Below are 21,920 nucleotides of genomic sequence, written 5' to 3'. Positions count from 1 at the left end.
TGCCTTTTAGTTTTCTTGTCTAACTTACATGTATTTCATTGTTTTTAATTTGAGTATCTGTGTAAAGTAAACTCAAGTTTTTTTTACTCTTGTTAAACTTTACTGATGCCGGTAGTTTTGGCAGGGGAGTTGTATTGACGTAGATGAAGAGCTAACAGGAAATGACAGGGCAACAGTAAAGCTTATCACGATGAGTCATGGCAAGCATCATTCTTACAGGAGACTATTGTCTTCTAACGGATAATAAATCAAACTTGCTCTACAAAAGCTGGCAGCGACTGCCTGGAAGAGTTTTTGTAGAGAACCTCATCAGTTTATGCTGCCTATGTTTTTGTTGGCACATAATATAAGCATGAATTCACACCTGTAATGTAAGTCCACACAATGCACGTCATTCAAATTAAATACAATACACAGATATGCTGCTGATCAAGATTATGATCATTATTATGATCAGATGCATTCAAATATCTTTGCTGTTTTGTAGCTTCAGCAGTAAATGCATTTGATTAGACCAGGCCTTGAGTAATATTACTTTTTTTTGTGATAAAACCAATGTTACTGGTGTTTAGGTTCTATACTAAATAAAGCATAACTTTTTCCAATATCTGTGAAGTCACGATTAATGAAAATATTTTGCAACCACCAAAGTTCATGAGGTAGCTAAAGTACATGTTGAGATTTAGTATTTTTGCATCCTACAAAAGTGATAATGTACAATTTTTACTGTTTTCAAGTGAGTGCATCTTCTTACAAACGTGCAAAATAGTGAATATGTATAGCATGCAACAAGTAAGCCAAAATGTGAATTCATTCCGTTTGGTCAATCATGCAAGATTTTATTTAAATGTCAATAAATGATTATTTATGACCTGACTAAATATAACTTTATAACTAGTCCCAGACCAGTCAACATAGAGTTGGAGGACACGCCCACTCATGGGGAAATTGTGTTTTCTTATATTTGTATCTGACTTCATATTAGGCCCTTTTGCCTTGGGAAGATTCAGGTGTAGTTACAAATGAGCTCATGACTCCTCATTATTGTATGCAGGTATTTATTTTTAAGTTAGATATACTTTTGTTAAAATCCAGTGTTCAACAGCTCTATTTGATCTTGTATGCATGCTCAGTCATTATGTAACAATCATCTAATTCATACTGCTTAAGTCTTTCTGCTTTGTTGAACTGATTTAGGATAAAATGAGTAATTGTGTAGTTTAATATAACAACATGTGATAAACTTTGATACTTGAAGTTTGCCTGCCTGCGTTTGACCAACCACTACCAAGCATGTAAATTACCCAGTTGCTCAAGTTATAGATGCCTTGATCTTTGCTAAAATGGAATTCTGTTCAGAGTTTTTGTTATTTATAACAGCAAAGTCAACATAACCCGATGTTCGTTTCTAAACTAAATTCATCATCTTTGTCTGGGCAAGGAGTATCTGTAGCCATACCAAACCGTTTTTTTTAAAATTTGTACTATTTCTAAAGAAAAGTCCAAATAAACGGTCCTGGAGACCTCCAGGGATGATTTGAGAGCAACATGGTTCTGAGATTAGAGATTACATCAGTAGACAGGGATTTCAGCAGAGCTTTCTCTCTGTCTTTCTCCACAACCTCTGTTTACACTCTGCTGGTGAGCAGGAGAGCGGAGCCAGTTTGCATCACGGAGAGGTTAGCCAGGGTTCAGGTTGAACACAAGATGACACAAAGTGAGGAGGACCCCGGGCATGAGGTGTACCCCCAAACTGATGCTCAGATTAAACTCCTCGTTCTCATGTGGTGCTGGAAGGCAGCTTTTGGTGTTATTGATAGTAGTTATATGCACTCATAAATTCTCTTGCTTGAGGCCAAGTCACAGTGGATATGAAGATTGTGAAAAAGCAATGGCAATTTTTTACAATCTCCTGGTATGATCTGTCTCAGGCTGACCATAACCCCCTGGCCTGGGTTTGTAATAGGAAACACAGCAGGCGGGGCCGGCACACTGTGTTCTCTGCTCTAGAGTTGATGGGCTGCTGTGAAAGGAGACTCGGCCTCCCACCCTTTGCCTCAGCACTTGTCACTCTGCGTTCCCTTGCCCACCAGTCGAAGCCCGTGTACATCCCCTCAGCTCTGCATACAACTGGAGATCCCACCCCTTTAACTACCCCCAAATTTCATGGTTCCCAGGCCTTGTTCTCACAGCTGCCCAGTTTATTTTTGCTAGAGTGAGTCACAGAGGCCTGTTCAGACGCAGTGCCTTTCCCAGGAGAGTTGAGCAGGTCTGTGTGTGTGTGTGTGTGTGTGTGTGTGTGTGTGTGTGTTGGAGTGGGAGTAGCTGTTTCCTGAGCCACTCAGTAGCTTTTGCTAAGCCAGCTTCACTTCACTACAGTGGTGACAATAAGGACCTCGTACCTCACACCGTCGCCTTATTCATCACCATCACCCAATACCTTCCTACAGTTTTTTCCTGCAAGAAGTGGTGTTATTCTACTGAAATATGTCCACGCTCACTTGTTTATAAATGTTTAAACTGGGATCTTACTACAGTTTATATTGATGAGAAAATAACACTGAGTATTGTATGTGAGGCCTGCATGCAAGACTCAACAATTTCTGCTGGAAGTCATGTCTTTGAAGTGCCACTGTAACATAACTGATCACTGCTTGTTCACCTAAAGCAATATTTACATTTTAAAAACAGTTTATCAAATAGACATGACTTACTTAGCCTTTGCTAGTGTCATGGCCATCTCCAGTGTTTCTCATTATTGTGACTACAGCCCTAACATTAATTAACTTAATTAACTAACACACCGTATTCGGTACAGTAGTTACTTTGTTTGAGTATTCTGTGTATTTGCATCCCACACAGAGATACTGACTCTCAGCCAGTCACATTGCACTGTTAGTCTCTAACTGTTGTAAAACTTGTGGTACTCTTAACAACCCAAGTTAAAACCATACAGGAACTGAATAGGATGTCTGTGGTGGCGAACAGGGTTTACTGTTGGGCCTTTAGGGTGGTGTATTGATTGAGAAATAATAAGTACTTTGTTTTATTTGAAGTCTGGCATGTTTCACAGTTAAAGCCAGAGATGGTTGTTAGTTGACTCAGCAGACTTGGCTCTGAATGTTAAAAGTTCAACTCTGACCTCTGTGTCTCTGCACTCTCACAGTCCTCCAGCTCTGTCTGCAGCAGAGGAGAACTCGGGAGCAGCTTGTGGAGCAAGGCATCATGCCGCGTGAGTATTCACATCACACACAACTCTCCCCTCATACTTTGAAAAATAAATCACAGTTAATGTATTGACACCTATGGAAATTAGGACAGCCAAGTAAGTAGCCTATTTTTATTTTTTTTATTTACGTTATTTCGTTGCTCTTGAAAGAATAGTTTTGGAGTTTAAATTCAGCTTTTGCTAACATCTAGCCAAATCAAAGCATCTTTATCAACCAAACCTCTTCATGGCTTTTAGAGAACATATTTAGTGCTATTAAAACAATATGACAAAGTAAAGACCCATGGAAACATTATGTCATTTGCGATTATGCACTTACTTGTTGTAAGTACACTACTCCAGTAAAGCTCGCATTGGTATTAAAGGTTAAAGATTACACCGAATCTGCAATCTTTTGCACATTGAACAGCTTTATTAAGGTACGTTTTATTTAATAGAGTTGTGTAAATTACTTAACATTGTGTGTGTCTGCACATAAATTAATTGTTGTGTTGTAGAAAGTGTGAAGTTTATTGTCCTACTCAGACTGTTACTAATAGTTGCGTAATTGAACTCATGGAAACGTAGCCAACGGTGAGAAAGATTTAACACTTAAGCCATCAAGAAGCACACACCAGTGCCATAACAGAAAGAACAAGCTTGTACTTTATACCATCCATCCTTTGATGTGACAAAAGTGAAGCAGACTCAGTCCCTGTGCTGCGCCTCATAAAAGATGAGCTGAATCTGTGACAGAATCATGCTGATAGCTGGACAGGTAGAAAGAGAAAACGACAGAGCTCTTCCTCTTTGTCTTGTTGTCTCCTGAGAAGGCTCCTGCAGTCAGGCTTTCACCTCCTCTCTGGCTCCAAACAGCTACATGAGTCAGCGACTGAGCCTTCAGTGGAGGTCAGTCATCTCCTGGCCAAGCGTGGCCTGCACACAAACCTCCCAGGCCAATCTCCACTAAAGCACTCTGCTGCTCCCACACTTATAGTCTTATGATCGGTATGCAGTGAGGTTTACGCGACGAGCAGGAATGTTTTGCTTTGCTCCTCTGACACACTCCCCAAGCCAGTGTGTCCTCAAACCAAATAGTGCTTGTCAAAGCAGAGGTGACTAGTCAATGAGCCAGACCTCGCCTGAAGCAGTTCTGTGAGATCAAAGAGTAACTTTTCTCAATCTCACTGCTTGAGTCAGTAAAGCTGTAACTTCCTGTTTGACTCCCATAAGCTCCTGCTTATTAATGTCACGCTTATGCAGAACAAGAAAGACAAATACATGAAAATGATGAAAAATAGATTACACTGTACTCAGATTGGTGTGGAAAGTGGTGGTCCAGGAGAACTACTTAAAACATGTTAGTAATGCTCATCACTCATCAGAAATTATATGAAAAAGACATTTGACACTCTAATTTATTTTGTACTTCAGGTCAAATTATACTGTTCCATGGTTCACTAAGTGTGTTATAAGTCAAACTTTTATGTTGTGTAAGCATTTGCTGCTGGATGTTCATGATTTTAAACTTTAAATGTCAAAAGGACATAATGATTTAATGTATTACAGTAAATATACGCATGTCGTAGTGTTCCTTTACTACATGTAGCCTTCTTGCAATTTTTAGGAAGCAATTTTGATAACTTAAACTGCTCCTCAAGGGCATTAGAAAGAGTCTACACAATAGAAAATTGGGAGGTTCACATTATTCCTCTTATGTTGTTACATCATCCTTTTGTTTGCTTTGGCACACTCTTATCAATAAGCTAATTAAAGGTAGTCTGTCATAACAGCAAAAACAACCAAAAGGAAATGGCCTTTGGAAGTAGTAAGAAGGAGAAGACACCTTAAATCAATATAATTTATTTCAAAATGGAATAAACAGTTTGCTTAAAAACAGCATGTACAAGTTATGAATTTTGTTGTTTCACCCTTCCAAAGCTCTGAAAACACCTGCTACTTTTCATGAGCAGATTCGCAGCCTGGAGAGAGCCAGGGTAAGACAAACTATGCATATCATGATTTTATTCATCAAAATCTAGATTATGTCCCAAAATATTTGAAAGAATTATATATTTTTTCAACAGGCTGGGAACTTCTTAAAGCACAAACTCTGCCGGAGACCAGAGCGCTCTGAGTTGGTTCGTATGCACATCCTGCAAGGTAATCATCCTCTTGTGTGTTCTTACTGAGTAATGGCTTTTAGATAACAGACATGAATAAGGTGCTTATTCATCTAATCACACGTATTGCCAGTTTAAATTTGTTTTACAAAGTTAGAACCAGATAAGTGTCTTCTGAGGTTGACATATGCTTGTGAGGTCTGGCTGAGCATGCAGTGAGTCACCCTGACAAAGTAATTAAGAGACTGAGTGATGCTGGCCAGATCACAGGTAATGATTCTCTTCATATTTATCAGAGACCCAGGCTGAGCCCTCCCTGCAGGCCACACAGATGAAGCTGAAGAGGGCCAGACTGGCTGATGATCTCAATGAGAAGATCGCCCAGCGGCCTGGACCCATGGAGCTGGTGGAGAAGAACATCCTGCCTGTTGACTCTGCTGAAGAGGTCCTCAATGGTAGATACTCACCAACACTATTATATCCTCACTATCACCTGAGCCATTAAAAAAAATAATTTTAGCCCACTCTGGTGCCACGTTCACCACCAAAGGTTCACCACTTACAGTGACAGCTAGAAAGTTAACTCAGCCATTATTAATGTTATTACACCTTTGTTTGAAAAGTCAAAAGCTTGCAGCGAGAAAGGTCTGTCAGTTTGATATAGTTACTCAGTGATGGCCAACTACACTATCTCATGTTTTATGAGGTAAATGATACCAATCTGGCACTGATACCCTTTATCAGAAAAATTTCATATTTTTACCTGTATTATTCTATATTGACTGTTCAATTTCAAATGTATTTGTGTTGATTGTTTGTAGCCACACTAGCAACATGTCTCTGCGGATGGTAATGTCAGTCTGTCAGTTGGTCCACCACTTAAGTCCACACTAAAATATATTTGTCAACAGCTGTTTGAGGGATTACATAAACTTTTGTACAGACATTCATAGAGCCCAGAGCATGAACCCTACTGACTTTTTCCTCTAGCACCACCATGAAGTTGACATTTTTGCTTTTTAGTGAAATATTTCAACAGCTATAGTAGCCAAATACCTGCAAAACCAATGACATTCCCATCAGTCTCAACTGTACATGCTAACATGCTTAACTAAGATGGTGAACTTGTTAAACATTATACCTGCTTAGAATGAGCATGTTAGCATGTTCATTGTCAGTAAATAATAAGCTGTACTTGCTTATGTTTGATGCTGGCCCCACAGGTGGTAAGGCAAACTCCTCTAAGCCACCAGATATTTACAACTTTGATGAGGACAGCAGTGATGTTTTATCAACACAACAGCCTGCCAGCCAACAATCTCCCAGCTCCACCTCTGCCTCTCCAAGGGAGTCTGGAGGGACTGTGACCACTTCTACTTCCTCTAACTTAAACTCTCCCATACAGGTACACCAATAGCTTGAACCATTACAATTCACAAAACATTACCTGTGAGTGAGCAGACATCTACGTTAAAATTCCACAAAAAGTGAAGAAAGGATGACACTGGTAGGATTTTTCTCTTGTGTATAATGTAGAACATGGATAATGTATTTATAATTTGTAGAAACATTGTAACACAACAACATTTGTACTTACGTAGTTTTTATCAACCTGTTTTTGGTTATATTATTCCAGCTGTAAATGGGATGATGATGATGATGATTAACTGCGGTATCGCTGTTCTTATTGAACGAATGATGGAGTTTCTCTCTGTCTCTGCTTTTCTTAGCACTCCCCACCGCCTAACTCACAGTCCACATCAGATTTTGTCAACCTTGTCTCCACTAATGAGCAACAAAGCAACCAACCAGCATCTACACCTCAACCAATCACCACTGTTGCCCCCAGTATCACACCAGGTCCAGTTCTTGTGAAGGTGAGCTTCAGATTTTTAATAGCTCCAAGTTTGACCAAAGTCATTTTGAGGTTGAACTCACTGTACGGAGTAGTATTTTTTTTTTTCAAAAGGATGAGTTCATCTAAGTTTGTTCACCGACAGTCTTCCAGTGTTTGTTGTTTATAACCAGCTGACATGAAGCTGACCTCTGTTTTTGTTTCCTTTGGAAATGTGATGCGATGTCAGAAGACAGAGTCTGTGTTTTGTCATACTGAAAGTCGCATCATTTCTGGGGTGAACTGAAAGTCAGTATTCAGCCAAGTCAAACACAACAGGGTTTAAAGAACAACAGGGTTTAAAGTTATTTCACAAATCCTTGGGCTGAAATCTGTGCCAGCCACAGTTTGTCTTCAATTAGAAGATGACAGGCTGGCCTTCCTCTTTTGGGCTGTGTAAAATCAAAGCACGGGAGTAAAGCAATAAGTTGTGCATTTATCATAATCCAGTTATCGTCTGAGCATAACATGAACTCTCTCTCCCTTGGAATATGATAGGGGAATGAGTTTGACAAATTGGAGAGTGAGCTTGCCTTAAGCCAGCTTGAGTTTCTGGTTTCATAGCAAGAACCCGCTGCTCTTGTGCCAAGCGGTTTTCATGTGAATCCTGTAACTGCAGGTGGCAACACACTAAGGTCACATTTTCACTACCCTTTTCCTCATCCTGCAGATCTCATCGAGTGTCAGAACACTGATCCACATTAACGGTTCAAGCTATAAAAATCCTTTACCAGTTCCAAGTCTTGAAGTATTGGTACTGGCAATACTATCTGTGTTCCCTGATAAACTGGACTGAGATCAGTCACAGAGATCAAATATCCTCCATATGGACCTCTTGTGTTTTACATGCCCTTCTCTGTGTTGTGTTCTGCAGCAAAGCCTACCCAAGCTGCCTGCCGATAAAAGCCGCAGCAAAAAGAGCAAAGAGCCCAAACCACGGGTGAAAAAGTTAAAGTACCATCAGTACATCCCCCCAGACCAGAAGCAGGAGCTCAATGAAATGCAGATGGACTCTGCTTATGCACGCCTCCTGCAGCAGCAACAGGAGTTTCTGCAGCTCCAGATCTTAAGCCAGCAACAGCAGCAGTTCAACTACCAGGCCGGGACGACTGCCACACTCAAGTATGGCTCCATGTAACAACACAAACAATCCTTTTACAATGCCAGAGATAGGATTAGCTCACCCATAAAGTGTACCTTTATGTGTGTAGGCTGATAATCTTGTGTTGAGTTCATTACTACTAAAACAACTCAAACACTGCCACAAATTCAATCAAAAGTTCACATCTGGTTTCTGGTTAGAAAGCAACAACTTTTTAAACACAGCTGCTGTTTGTCTTAAACACTTATTACATATATATTTCCTGATCATGGCGTCCTGCACACAGATGCTGTTGATTGTGAAAAATGGATAGTTTAGATTCCCTTTCTAATGTCTACTCCCCTTTTCTTCCTGTCTTATTACAACAGACAAACAACTGAGGCACAAACCAGTTGTTCCAGTGTTATTCTGAGTGGAAACCAAGCGTCCACCCCTATGCAGCCCCGGTACACTCAGACAAACCGCAAGCCGGATCATTTACCAGCTAATCTGGATGAGATGAAGGTGACATGTTGCTGCCTGCACACTATCTGATTATATGCACCTATGCTGCAGAGGAGAACAAACAAAATGCTGAAAGGTATTTTGTATATGATCTGCTATCTTTACAGGTTGCTGAGCTGAAAATGGAACTAAAACTCAGGTCATTACCTGTTTCTGGGACTAAGACGGATCTGATAGAGAGGCTAAAGATGTATCAAGAGAACTCTAACATCCAGACTGCTGCTGCCATTGAGACAACAGCTGTCACAGCAGTTTCACAGTCTGAAAACATAAAGTTAACCCCGCCTGTGTCTCCTATAGCCTCCAAGGTGAGCTGTCTGGGCATAGAAGATAGTAATATGGCAGACAGCCCCGTCAAGCTTTCAGCTGCTCTGTCTCCAACTGTCACTGCTCCCTGTATGAACTCCCCACAGAGAGCTCCACATGAGGAGTGTCCGACAGAGATGAGGTCCTATGAGAAAGACTCTGAGAAGGACAAACGTCTCCATGAGAAGGAGCGTCAGATTGAGGAGCTCATGCGGAAGCTGGAGCGGGAGCAGAGGCTTGTGGAGGAGCTGAAGATGCAGCTCGAGGTGGAGAAGAGGAGTCAGCAAGGAGATTCTCCACCTCAGCTCAGCCCTCTTACTCCCATCCAGGTCAAAGAGGAAAACAGGACCCCGTCAAGCTGCTCGGCGTCCTGTAGTTCTCCTGGTCTGCCAGTGTTGGTCAAACAAGAGGTGGTGGCAGATCAGAGCGACTTAGCTCCTGAAAATCAGTTCATCAGCCACCAGACTAATAAGCAGCCTGAAAGCCTTCATCCTATCCAGACTGGAGCTCAGATCCTCCTGCCTACGTCCCTTCCTGCCTCTGCAGTCGCTATCCAGCTCCCTCCACACAGCATCAAATTACACACTACGGTTGCCAGATCAGCCCCAGGCCTCATCCAGACCTCTGGACAGGTGCCACTGAAAATAGAAGTCTCAGCAGCATTACAACAGCAATGCAGCACTCAGACTCAGCCACTGACAAAGGTAAAAAAACATACTGATGCTTGCACAGGCTGTCCATCTCTTTATTAGCCATCACTTTCAGCTGGGATTTTCTGCTAGTTTTAGATTTATTTGAAATGTGAAAACTTGAGTCCTATGTGATCATCCATGTGTGTAATGTGTGTGTACCTAAAATGAAAAAAATTAATTCTGTTTTCTGTGCAGTAAATTCAGGTTAGGTAGCACATCATTCATCTGGTACAGTGTTGTTAATGGCAGTGTCTAATCACGCACCAGATGTTCTTTACATCGTTGACGCTCTATCATGGGTAATCCATCTTTCTTGTAACAGTAATAACAGGCCTCAGCCGGGTGGTGAAATCCTTCCCTAGTCACATGAAAAGAAAGCTTGTGTAAACTTGGGCTACTGGAGCAGGTGCAGAGTGAAGGCTGACAATAGTGCCCTGACTGCCCTCTGTCGTCCCTCTGCTCTGAGCCAAACAACCAGCCAGAATTAGCAACAGAAACTCACTGCTAACTGAGGAGAACACTCTACGCTACATAGCGCTGCAAACAGTGCTGTCATTGGTGGGGTAAAAGGTGTTGATGCTTCAACTGAAGAGGACCCAGTGAAATCCAACTAAAGTAACATTGCTAAAAATCAGGGAGTGCAGAGCAATCTTCATTTAGGTTGCCCACAATGTCTCTCAAAGGAACTTGGTTACTATAACAAAATTCTTTGCTCCCACAAGTGGGTGTTGCACTACTTTTCCATGCATGTGGTATAGAGCATTTTACAACATCAGTGGGATTAATGCATTCATTATTGCATGCCTCTGTCTATATTTCTTTGCAGATTTGGAGGATGGATAGTACAGCACAACACTTACACAACACATTCCCAGCAAATGGATGTCCTGTGGGAGCCTCCACTAGCCAAGCGCGTCCTAAAGGACCCACAAAAAAGGTAGAGGACGATTCTTTAGTCTCTTCTACTTTGGTTTACTTACTTTTTTGTACTGTCAACTGCACTTGAATGATGGTCTGTATCAGATGTATCCTGTTTTTTATTTGGTGTAAGGGCCTGTTGTCTTTGCCTGTTTAACAGTCTCCCTGTACCAGCCAGCCAACTTTGATCTTGCAGCAGACAAAATTCAGAAACCACGTGTCAAAGTGTAAAGACCCACCTCGTTATGAGGATGCCGTTAAACAGACACGCAGCATGCTAACAGCTGTTCAGGTGACAAATAAATACACTTTTTATTACAATATATCATTTACATTTTTACTATAGCCACTCAACATTTACTCATCTTATTATTTCTCTGCAGGGTTCAACTGCAGCCAGCCAGCAGATGGATGACCTGTTTGATGTCTTAATTGAGAGTGGGGGTGAGAAGTACTACAACTTTTCTTTTGGGTGGGGGGACACTGGTAAAATGAGTCAAAGTACCAATGATTACTGCATTCTCACACTTTTCCAGAGATCTCCCCCTTCATCAGACAGGACCCTTCCAGTCAAGACAAGCGTCTCCCTGTGACAGCCAGTGTAACCACCCTTCCCATCAACACGGTTTTATCCCGCCCTCCACCCGTGGTTCAAGTGGCCCAGTCACCTGCTGCGCCACTCAACCCCTCCACCAGGTTAGCAGCTCTGACTTCTGACACCCAGATGGAAACCCTCCTGGATGGCACACTGGGTGCTCACACTGAGCAACAAACCCTGAAGCTGATAGAGGAGCTACACCCACCTATGGCTACCATGGAGGTGGACTTAAATGAAAACACACCACCCTCTGCTTTGAACCTGCACAGTACGAACATTGACAATATGGATTGGCTGGACCTTACCCTGTCTGTGCCAGTAGAGGGTGTCAACCCTTTGGACATATCAACACCAGTGGGCGTCTTCTCTACTGACTTCCTGGACTCGCATGATCTGCACTTGAACTGGGACTGAGTGCTATCAAGGTGAATTCTTACACCTATCAGGCCGTTTCAGATAAATTACTTTTTTATGCAAGGGAGGATGGCTTTTGTTTCCTTTGTGGAAAATGAAAAGCTTTTGGAGGTTAAGGGCAGCTCTGTTTCGCTTTCTGACTTCTCAATAATAATCTAATTATGCAGCGTCAGTTCAGCTGCTGCATTGCTTCCTTGAGGTCTTTAAACCCTCTGATTGTATGGGGAGAGTGACATAAAGTAGGACTCCTACTGGCAGATTGAGCTGACAGTGGAAGTAGCTTTTAAATTTCAATCTTAAGTTATGCCACTTATTTGTAATCAATCTGTTCTCATGTTATTGATTTCTATTTGCCCTCTGGTCTTAATGAATGTACAGTGTTGTATTGATCGTGTAAATAAAGGAAAAGAACAGGACAATGTCCTGATCCTGGTTAAAGAACTAATGGACAAACACTGTGTATTATCACTATCTAAACAGATTGTAAAACACAACTGCAAACTGTTCTTTGTGTGTAAATCGTGAAGCATAAATCAGATGTTTGACTGAATTGGGAGTGTGAACATGTTAACACTAGAGTACTCTCAGCATTGTTGTATCTCTCAACCAGTTCTGACAAGATTTCTAGCAGTGTGCAGATCAGCCAAATTGTCACTCTCCAGTGTGTACAGTGTATCTGTACACTGTGTAGAACATGCTGCACATATTTTTGAAAGCTTAAAAAGGAGAATCCTCACTTACAGTTATGACCAGCTAGTCACAAGAGTTATCTGCAGTGCTCCGTCTAGACTGTATCCAAATTAATAATAATAAATTGTTCTTGGAACATCATCCACTTCTTTCAGACTGGTAGATTGACTCTTGAGAAATGATTGAGGGTGGGAAATTATTGAATTAAGATTAGCTTGTTTTTTGTTTAGGTTTATTCAAGAAGCGAAAGCATGGCAGATCATACTAGACCTCAATCTTTGTGTGCAGCATTACAATGAAATAACAAATATACAGACAGCTCATACAAAAACTTAGTAAACAACAATAATAACCTTAATGCATTACTGTTGATTTGTGTTGTAGTGACATCTGCTGGTCACATCCAAATATAAGAAGCACTCAAACTCAACTGAATTTCAGTCTGAAGAAAAATGACCAATCCCATAAGTAATTTTCATTCCTTCAATGTCACCTTTTAAAAGGGATTATGTGCTGTAATGACAAACATTTTATATTTATACAAGTATAATTCACCAAGAAACACTGCAAAGCATAGTTTGTAGACTTGAAACATTGTCTAAACTGATGTTGGCTTCTAAACCAACTACATGCCTCCTTGACCCCCTTCTAGCTAAAAAAAAGATCTCTGGCCATTTCAATGTGTATTATTTAGGAGGATCTATTGACAGAAATGCGATATAATATCCATAACTATGTTTTCAGTGATGTATGAAGACCTTTTTCCTGTCAGTTTCGACAAGCCCCGCCCTGCTGTGCTGTGATTGGCTAGTACTCATCATACTTACATACGTCTTTGTGATTGGATGGTAGCTGTTAGGCACTCGGCCCTTGTGGTTGGATGTTAGCTCTACAGCGGACCGCTAACCGAATGCCCTGGGCCATGCGTAGCCGCTTGTACTGGCTGATGATCCAGCATCTACTCTACTGACAAACTTCAGCATAGCCCTGTACAATCTGAATAACAGTAGGCTACTTGCAAGGTATTAATGTTATCAGCTGCATCAGGCCCATTCAAACTCAGACGGTCCAGCTCTACGTGCAGCCCACCTCGCCCGCCGAGAGATGAAGCTTGGGGATAGTCTGGGACTCTTAGCGTGTCTCAGGCTATAGAGGTGTCGCAGCAACCCAGAATAATGGACTCTTCACCACTGCGCCCCTCAACCCATTGTTGTTTATAGCTTATATAGTTAGTTGTGTATATAGTTCCAGTACAAGTACAGACATACAAAGCAAGTATTACAGTACAAGTTTACAAGTACAATGGCTGGGGGGGAATAAGAGTCCAAAACATTTTTTAAATAGGCCTGCAATAATAGCTGCTAAAGTTCTAATTGCAAAAAAAGCAAGGGTTCTTATCTGTAAATTTACATTTATGGAAATTAAACTTGTCTGTCTTTCTTTTTGCTCTCCCTCTGTAGATATAAAGATTTAAAACATTTATATTTGTGTTAGTATGCTATTATTACATAATCTTTTTTCAGTAGTGTCAAAAAGTACCAGCCAGTCACAGCACAGTAGGGCAGGACTTCCTGCGCTCACAGCTAGCATCCATTCACAAGAACACAAGAAGTGAGTTGTGACTGATGGTGAATTCATGTGATGTCAGAATAAAATAGTCTTTTTTTCCTCCTTAAATCTTTATTGCAAAAAAAGGAAATAAAGTGTACATGGGACATAAAGAAGTATACAGAACTTTGAGTCATACAAAATCATGTATTGCATATACAGGATTTTTCGCACACTTTCTACCACACTGTTAGTCAGTGGTGATTGTTTTTGACAGACAGTTTGCCTCTGAATATCGTTGTTGTTGTTGGGGCGATTTCTGTCCGGTTGAAAATCGCCCAGATCGCTCTCATAGACTTTCATGTTAAGGTAGTTTTTTTCGAGCTGCGGGCGCTGCAATGTAATCTCTATGGCTTCCGGGAGGGCTGCACTTGCGTGTTTACGTCATGCGCCCAGCAGCAGAGCTACGCTTCTGCCCCCTGAAAACGATTCCGCAGTCCTCCAGCTTGTTGCTTTCATCAGCTGCTGTTTTAACTAAAAGTACATTCAGACTGAAAATTCAACCATGGTGTTGCATCGGGAGATGCAGGGACTTTACCAGTGGTGAGTAATAAATATAGTATAAATAGTACATGTAAATTGTTAAGATATGAGGAGAGGAAATGTCTCCATCCACTAGACTAATTTATGTTGTGTAAAATGCCATAGGCTAAGATAATAAATGTAAAAAAAACCCCTAAAATCTTAAACCGAATTTTATGCTTATATTAAATGTGATTGTTATTAAGCCTTGTTTTATGTGTGGTAGTGGAGTCAATTTAAAGATAACTTTACTGCACCTAACCAGTAACAATGATTTTATGTGTTTGTGTTTTTTTTTTTCTTTTATTGCCAGAAACCACAGAAGAAAGAGGAGGTTGCATGAAGTGACCATCATTGGCCTCTTTGTCAGAGGAGAAGAAGAAGGAAAAGTAGGAAAGCAACACAGAAAATAAACCAAAATCAATAGAATACACCTTTTGTTATTCCCTCTTACATGCCTTTTTGTTTATGTGTAAATACAGAGGAACAAAGGGAGACCTGCACATACCCCATCGTTACTATGTGATTATAAAGCATGGGAGAACAGTGGATACTTTTAATACAGCCCACACCCCTATTATTACTGTGTAACTACAGGATAACAAGTGGAGAACATTCAAGATTTTTTACAACTCTCTGCTTCTTTTATTAGTGTGTAAAGAATGAAAATAAATACTATGTTCCTCTGTACCACATTACATATTAAAAGAATAGCTATGTTTGATCCACCTTCATATACAGTATATGTGACATTATTACATTGCTGTAGCCTATCACTTGAGACGGGTCCCTTGGTTGAAATGCAAGATTAACTGTAAATCATTTTATTCATTTGCACACTATCAGCCCAGTGGCACTGTGCTGTATTCTGGATTTGTTGTACCTAAATAAAAGGTTTGTCACAGCTAAATCAGATGATTGTGAGAGTCATTCTATTTTTTCATTATTGCTAAGGTAGTTGTCTTTACATCTAAAGGTCTTTGAGTGTAAACTGAAAAATGACTGTTGATCTTCACTGTGGACACTTCATTCATTGTAAAAATTGACAATGAATCAGGATATAGCTGTTCACAAATACTGTACAGGCTGTAGCCTAAGGAACAATCTGTGTGTTATAGCTGACTTAGACCATTGAACTGGTCACCTTAGCCTTCATCGCAACAATTTGAAATACTACATTATATTTACAATCATTCTGATCTTTTTTTATTCCGGAAAAGATCAATTTGAACATACGGATATTTCCTTAAATCTAATTTATATAGATTTACATAGAGGCTGACTATATTAGTCAACACCACATATTCCTTCTGACATGTGCTCCCTTAAAACTACAGTGTTAGTCTCCAAATGTTTGAGTTAACAAACATTTTCCCTCATTAACCAATATTTAGTGGATCCTGAATGCTAACAGATAAACTCTGAAAGGGAGCCATGCTGCTGAAATACTACTTCACCATTAGGTCAATGTCTGATGCTCTTTCAGTCTGAGCTTCCAGTTATCACCAGCTACTTTTCTCTCAGAGCTTTTTAATAGATTGGATTGGCGTTCTACACTTGGGACATCGATGTGTGGTAGTTTTGCACCTTTTCAAGCAGAAGGGAATAAGGCAACAACCAGCGACGCAGCTGCAAAAAAAGGAACATTAACAACGTAAAATGTCAGCAAACCTGGAAGCATAAGCCAGTGACTGTAACAGCTGCATGCATACAAAGTCTGATAATAATCTCATGCTAATATTTCAGCCAGATAAAGGGAATGTTTTCATACCCAACCATGGCTGTCATAAAACACACCAGCCAGGTCACACTGCTGACAGAGGTAAAAGTCTCTGTCATGATGAACTGCCGACATTCTGGACACTGGGTTCTGCATGGATGTGGTGGAAGTTTTTCCAGGTCCAGAATCACTGTAGGTGCTTTTAAGAAAAGTAAGAATTCATTGTTAATTTTCCCCACATGAGTATACTTCAGTAGCTATTAAAATGTTCAGTTAGTGTCAGTTACATAAATTGTGTACAGAACCTTTTGTAGGTTTTAAAAGAATGAGCTGACGTCATTTTGGTCAGATGGTTTTCAGTTACATTTACCAACACAAGTGCCACAAGGTTGCAGTTGTGGGAAGAATGATAAAATATAAAAACAAGCTTTCATGTTTATTAGGTAGCAGTTCACAAATTTTTCCCTAAAACTACATAATTCTTTAACTATTGGAACTCACTGCACCTTGTTTTTGTCGTTTTGTTGGCTGTGTAGGCACAAAGGTAAACGACCTGTACAACTAGTAAATGAACGAGAAACTTGATCAGTGCAAAAAGAAAATTTGCACTGATATAGCTCAAATGTTACATTAATAAAGAAGTAGGGTAAAAAAAAAAAGCCTATTTTCATTAAATGTGACAGTAACAAGTGTGACTTTGTGTGAAACCTATTATTCACATTCTGTGGTGCAGGTTGTGCTATGTGAACATGAATGCCTGTGTGTGTCACTGACTCACCAGGGATAGTAGGTGGAGCCTCAACATAGAAAATATTCGAGCCAGGAACAGCAATACTAGGCTCAATACTCCTACTGGAGGTGGATACACTAATTTCTAACAAAGAAGAAGAAAAGATGGTTGCAAAACCAAAGTATGAGTGAAAACAAAGTATTTGCAGTAGTAAATTTGACCTCACCTTTCTTGCTTTTCCTATCTTGGGCACTGAGGATGTTATCATGGATTTTTTGGAGTTCAACCTCCCTTTCTCTCAACTTTTTTAGTTCGTCATCAATACTGTCAATCTCATTCTGACTTGAGATCGCCTCCTCTGTAAGAAAAAAATATCGTACTCATGCATGTGACACAGCAGAGGTAGGACTAGGGAATTACTTGTTTTATTTGATGCCATATGCAAAAGACTTGGGATAGCTAATTTGAATGCTGCACATATCTATCTCATTATTGTTAAAGCTCTCTTTCATACACCACCTGTTTGTCCAAAGTCAGCACGTTTCCTCAATTCCTGAAATATGCACAGAATGTTTTTCCTTTCCAGAAGTTGTTCTCTCTTGAGAGAAAGATGTTTTAACTCTGTAGCCATCTTCTTCAGCTCGCTGTCTGAAGAAGTCATGGTGGATGCTGAAAAGAGAGGGGGGATTGTTGGATTCTTCAAGCTTACTGATATTTTGTTTACTTTGTGTATGCAAAGTGGTGCGTGTTTGTGTGTGTACACAGAATGGCAGCAGTGAAAGTGGAGTAGAAGAAAACTGGATTTAGGTTTTTGCAATGACAATGCTAAATGTTAATACCAAAGTTATATTCATAAGTGACAGACCAATTCTGAAAGTATTAAATCTACAAAAGATTAATAATATTGATACAATAAATAGAATGTGAAACTTTTCCTAAAAACTATTTCCCGTACTTTTTAGACTAACATTCGCAGACATTATGTGGCCTTTTCTTTGCACAAAAATCTGGACAGGATCACGATGTAGCGTATGCAACTATCTTTCCTCCTCAACCCAGGGACAGGGAGTGCAAATTAGTCATGGCTAGAAACCTGTACGCATAGAATCTAATTTGTATACTTTATAAAGCAATGTCTCATGCATTTGTCCCGGTCACAAAAAAAAGAAATGAATGAAAAGAATCTTGATTTGTTTCTACTCAGACTTATTCTTTGCAAATAAGTCCAACTGTAGAACATCCAAAATTTGTGAATCCTTAACAGGCACATCTATTTACAGGTAACATTTGCATATTTCTCTACCATCTGAAATTTGAACCAAAACCCAGTTTCAGGAATCAAAAAAGATGGCATGCCAAACATTTTTCATTGAAAGACTCATTGTCGTGATGTCGTGCCATGGATGAATCTTGATAAAACATCGAGTGGGCAGTCAGTAATGTTGTTGTGCATCTCCAAATGGTCAGCAATAAAGAATAATTTACAATAGGCAAACTGGTAAATGCCATCAAAGGTTGACTGAAACGAAAGTGCTCACTCACTGTACACTGTACTTTTACAACAGATTAAATTCATACTTTTAAAACTCCTGAATAACATTTGAAGTTGGTAATAAAACAAGCTATAAATTGTGAACTAAATATTCAATAGTCAAACACTGCTTCCCCTCCAAAAAAATATAAACAATAGAAAGACATTTGTAAAAATAAAAAAAATCTATAAAACTGACTCAGGATTGAGCAGGCAAAAGTACCATAACAATAATTTAGACTTGAGTTTTTCCATGCTTCCATGCGTCAAGTGCTTGTTCATGGTAGAAATTGGGTCTCTGTAAATAATATTACAAAGAGTACAGTCTAAACCTGCTCTTTGAAAAGTGCGATGAGATATTAGTTTGGATAACATGCTGGGATTACTTTTCGAAGCAACACTTACACAACACAAATCTCAAGCCCACTGCTTATAACTGAACTCACAATCACACTGTAAGAAGTTAAAACCATTCCTCAGACATTTTAACTACTAACTTCCTGAAGTCCCATTTAAATTGTATTAAAGAGAAAGGGTGTGCATTACCTTATTTCCTCAGCTGCTGCTCCCAGTGTGTCCTGTGCAGGTAACATCCAAACTGGTAAATAACTGCATATAGTGCCCACTTATACCAGGAAATATTCAAATCACCAGATTACATTTATAACAGCCTTCTCTGGAAAGTGTACATAATGCCCTGGATGAAATACAAGCTAAAGTAAAACACAAACACAGACAAATAAATTACAACAGTGTAATATATTTTAATATTTGCAGACAACTAAACAAAATCACTACACACTGGGGGGGCTTAACATCTAGTACTCCAGATATATTATTTATTTGTAGCCTCTTTGAGAAACACCTCAGTTCGTAAAGACTTTCTGGATAAATATTTGGGGTGTATAATGTGCACACAGATATATCATGTTGTGACTCCCCCAGAACCCTTCAAATAAAACAAGTTGTACAATCATGAATGCTTGTGAAGGTCATTTCAAGTCCGAGAAGTCTGGTAGCACCCCAATACACACTGCTGCAGGAACTGGTGCTTTTTCCTGATGTGACAAACGTTGGCTGCGACATTTCACTTTTTTCTGAGTCTCTTCATGAATGTCACTTCATCTCTGTTCCTGATCCCGTAGCTAAAGATATAAAGAAATACGGAGAGAGAAAAAAAAATTTAACCAGTGCTGATGATAACAGCATCACAAGTGAAGAAGGTGATTCATCCACTTACTCTTTCAGTCTCATCTTGTCATCTTCAAGCTTTTCCCCTTGAAATACTAAATTATAAGTTCTCCAAACATATCTCCTGTCAAAAAAACAACAAATGAAATGTAACAAATGATACGTTTGGCCATTAAAAAATTTTTTTAAATCCCTTTTATGCTCTTGAGTTTGAGTGTGTTTACCAGCTGACATGTTTCACTCCGCCTTCACGTTGTTGTTTCAGCTCCATGAATCTGCAAATGGCCTTCTTCAGGTCAAGGACAGTGGCATTTTGCACCACCACTATGGCTTAGTGTTAATGAAACAAAAGAAAATGTTATAAAGTGTAAAATACATTACTAATAATAATAATACAGCTATAAGTTGTGTAATGATGTTCAAAAATTTAAGAAAATACACAGTATTATGCGATCAGACACTTACGCATTATTTCGCCATCTGCCTTCAAAACCCTCACAGTCATTGCCTGGCCATACTCCAAAGCAATCTGAGAATTTACCTCCTCCAGAGTCACCTAAAGATAAATCCACGTTTGATCAGGTTTCAGGAAAGTTTACAGGACTTTCTATCCATCAGTACAGATTCTGACAAACTCTTTTTTGCCCAAAACACATGTCCAGTAAGTGCAGCACAGCTAAGGTGCTCAGCTCAAACACAATCTACCTGGAAGGAGCAACATAATGTAACACTGAGCCTTGGTGTTTATTAATTAAAAGGCTAACCTGTAAAAAGGACTTTGATGTGTAGTATATTACCTTTTGCTAATAGTGCTGAAATAATTATCCAATTGATTAGTCGATCCACAGAAAATGATTAAGTAGTCACGTTGGGCTCTGTGAACTTTTTTAAACTATTCTCATAGATTAAGTCAGTGGTTCTCAAATCTTTCACATCAAGGACCCTTAAATTGACACAACTTAGACCACAAACCCCCATTTAATAAAATTGTGTCCCAGGGTCCCCCATCTTTTTGCTTTTAGATGTTTTATTACATGACCCAAGTAGTTATTCATTCTGTCATTATATTACTTATGGACGTAATTGTATTAAAAATAAAAATATAAATAATTTTGCTGGGGACCCCATTTTGACAACCACTGGACTAAATGATGCATCTATTAGCATAAAAATAATAAATAATAAACAATTGTTAGTTGTAGCCCTAAATGCAACCAATTATAATAATTAGTACTTTTATAATTCATCTGTTCAATAGTATTTCCAAAAAAACTCTGACACTCTCAATAATAATAATCTCAGAGTGGCAACTTAATTCTTCAGGAGTTTAGATGCCCTTCACTAGATCTGTACACACAATTTTCTCAGAGGTCCAAGCAGAATTAACATTAGACTTTGTGGTTTGTTTGTTACTGTAAAGAGTTGAAACTAAATTTAACCAAGTGTAAGCATTTCTAAACCACATAAATGAAATTGCAACTGGTGGACTTAAGTCACATCGACTTTAAAGATATCCCAAGAAAGATTAAAGAAAGCAGGATGGATCTAAATATTTATATATTTTAACACCTTACAAAATACCGTTATGATGTGTTCTTTGGTTTTTCATCACAGGACACTGCGTGTAAAGTGTATTAGAGAGACCAAACCAACCTGAATTGGTAGATCACAGAGTAAAGGGTCCTGAACGAGTCGAGCAAGTCCCTCCTCGAAAATATCCAGGATCTCTGAGTGAGGAAGAGCCTCCTCATCTTCCTCCTCTGTCAGGTTGTCGTTTTCCACCTCTTCCTCTTTTACAGACAGCCCTCCTCCCACTGCGCCCTGACTCTGCTCCTCCATCACCAGCCACCAAAGTCAGTCAACACACAGCAGCCCTGTGTTTTTCTTGTCAGGCGGGTAATGTTAAAACTACAACTGTTCTTTACCGATGGGACAGGAAAAATGCTAAAACATTTTAGTGAGAGACTCAACAAATACAGCTTACAAACATTTTAACTGGAAACTGTTTCGCAGCAAGAAGCCACGAAGTAAACAAACAATGTGTACAGTTAAAATTCAATACCGAGAGGCAACCGTAGCTCTATATAAACGGTTCCCCATAGTGAACGTAAATTCAGACACCGTTTGTGTATTTATTAACCAGGCAAGTATTGCTGTTGTTTAATATTG

General features: G+C 39.6%; 3 protein-coding genes across 17 annotated transcripts in view; 1 reads left to right on the top strand and 2 right to left on the bottom strand.

Annotated features, from left to right (window-relative positions):
• mrtfbb (myocardin related transcription factor Bb) overlaps positions 1 to 15,461 on the top strand; it is a 77,189-nt gene extending 61,728 nt beyond the window's left edge. For 8 of the 15 annotated variants that reach the window (XM_038703379.1, XM_038703388.1, XM_038703384.1 and 5 more), the window contains 13 exons: positions 3,167 to 3,232; positions 5,182 to 5,205; positions 5,296 to 5,371; positions 5,628 to 5,786; positions 6,555 to 6,736; positions 7,062 to 7,208; positions 8,100 to 8,347; positions 8,696 to 8,831; positions 8,939 to 9,841; positions 10,656 to 10,766; positions 10,908 to 11,039; positions 11,131 to 11,191; positions 11,284 to 12,590. In XM_038703379.1, coding sequence (XP_038559307.1) covers positions 3,167 to 3,232; positions 5,182 to 5,205; positions 5,296 to 5,371; positions 5,628 to 5,786; positions 6,555 to 6,736; positions 7,062 to 7,208; positions 8,100 to 8,347; positions 8,696 to 8,831; positions 8,939 to 9,841; positions 10,656 to 10,766; positions 10,908 to 11,039; positions 11,131 to 11,191; positions 11,284 to 11,759 — 2,721 coding nt within the window. In that variant the 3' untranslated portion in view covers positions 11,760 to 12,590. Of the gene's footprint in view, positions 1 to 3,166; positions 3,233 to 5,149; positions 5,206 to 5,295; positions 5,372 to 5,627; positions 5,787 to 6,554; positions 6,737 to 7,061; positions 7,209 to 8,099; positions 8,348 to 8,695; positions 8,832 to 8,938; positions 9,842 to 10,655; positions 10,767 to 10,907; positions 11,040 to 11,130; positions 11,192 to 11,283; positions 12,591 to 14,892 lie in introns of those variants that run through there. The other 7 variants (XM_038703461.1, XM_038703422.1, XM_038703441.1 and 4 more) reach the window with 2 other exon arrangements.
• Positions 15,462 to 16,092: 631 nt separating this feature from the next.
• LOC119891714 lies at positions 16,093 to 19,237 on the bottom strand. The gene is made up of 6 exons (XM_038703546.1): positions 19,107 to 19,237; positions 17,549 to 17,698; positions 17,256 to 17,387; positions 17,078 to 17,173; positions 16,351 to 16,498; positions 16,093 to 16,208 (listed from the first exon to the last, which is right to left on the bottom strand). The coding sequence occupies exons 2-6, from the start codon at positions 17,688 to 17,690 to the stop codon at positions 16,100 to 16,102; spliced, it is 627 nt and encodes a 208-aa protein (XP_038559474.1). The 5' UTR covers positions 17,691 to 17,698; positions 19,107 to 19,237; the 3' UTR covers positions 16,093 to 16,099.
• A 67-nt stretch (positions 19,238 to 19,304) lies between these two features.
• On the bottom strand, positions 19,305 to 21,808 carry snrnp25 (small nuclear ribonucleoprotein 25). Its single transcript, XM_038703565.1, has 5 exons — positions 21,405 to 21,808; positions 20,217 to 20,307; positions 19,976 to 20,081; positions 19,801 to 19,875; positions 19,305 to 19,705 (listed from the first exon to the last, which is right to left on the bottom strand). Exons 1-5 carry the CDS (start codon positions 21,588 to 21,590, stop codon positions 19,648 to 19,650), a joined length of 516 nt encoding a protein of 171 aa, XP_038559493.1. The 5' UTR covers positions 21,591 to 21,808; the 3' UTR covers positions 19,305 to 19,647.
• Between the last annotated feature and the right edge of the window lie 112 nt (positions 21,809 to 21,920).

Source organism: Micropterus salmoides, unplaced genomic scaffold (assembly GCF_014851395.1).
Source record: "Micropterus salmoides isolate LMB-PRFRI ecotype aquatic unplaced genomic scaffold, ASM1485139v1 Ms_hic_scaffold_10, whole genome shotgun sequence".
In the NCBI taxonomy this organism is placed as follows: Eukaryota; Metazoa; Chordata; class Actinopteri; order Centrarchiformes; family Centrarchidae; genus Micropterus; species Micropterus salmoides.
Note: the sequence above shows the minus strand (reverse complement) of the source record. Positions and strands in the feature narration are given on the sequence as shown.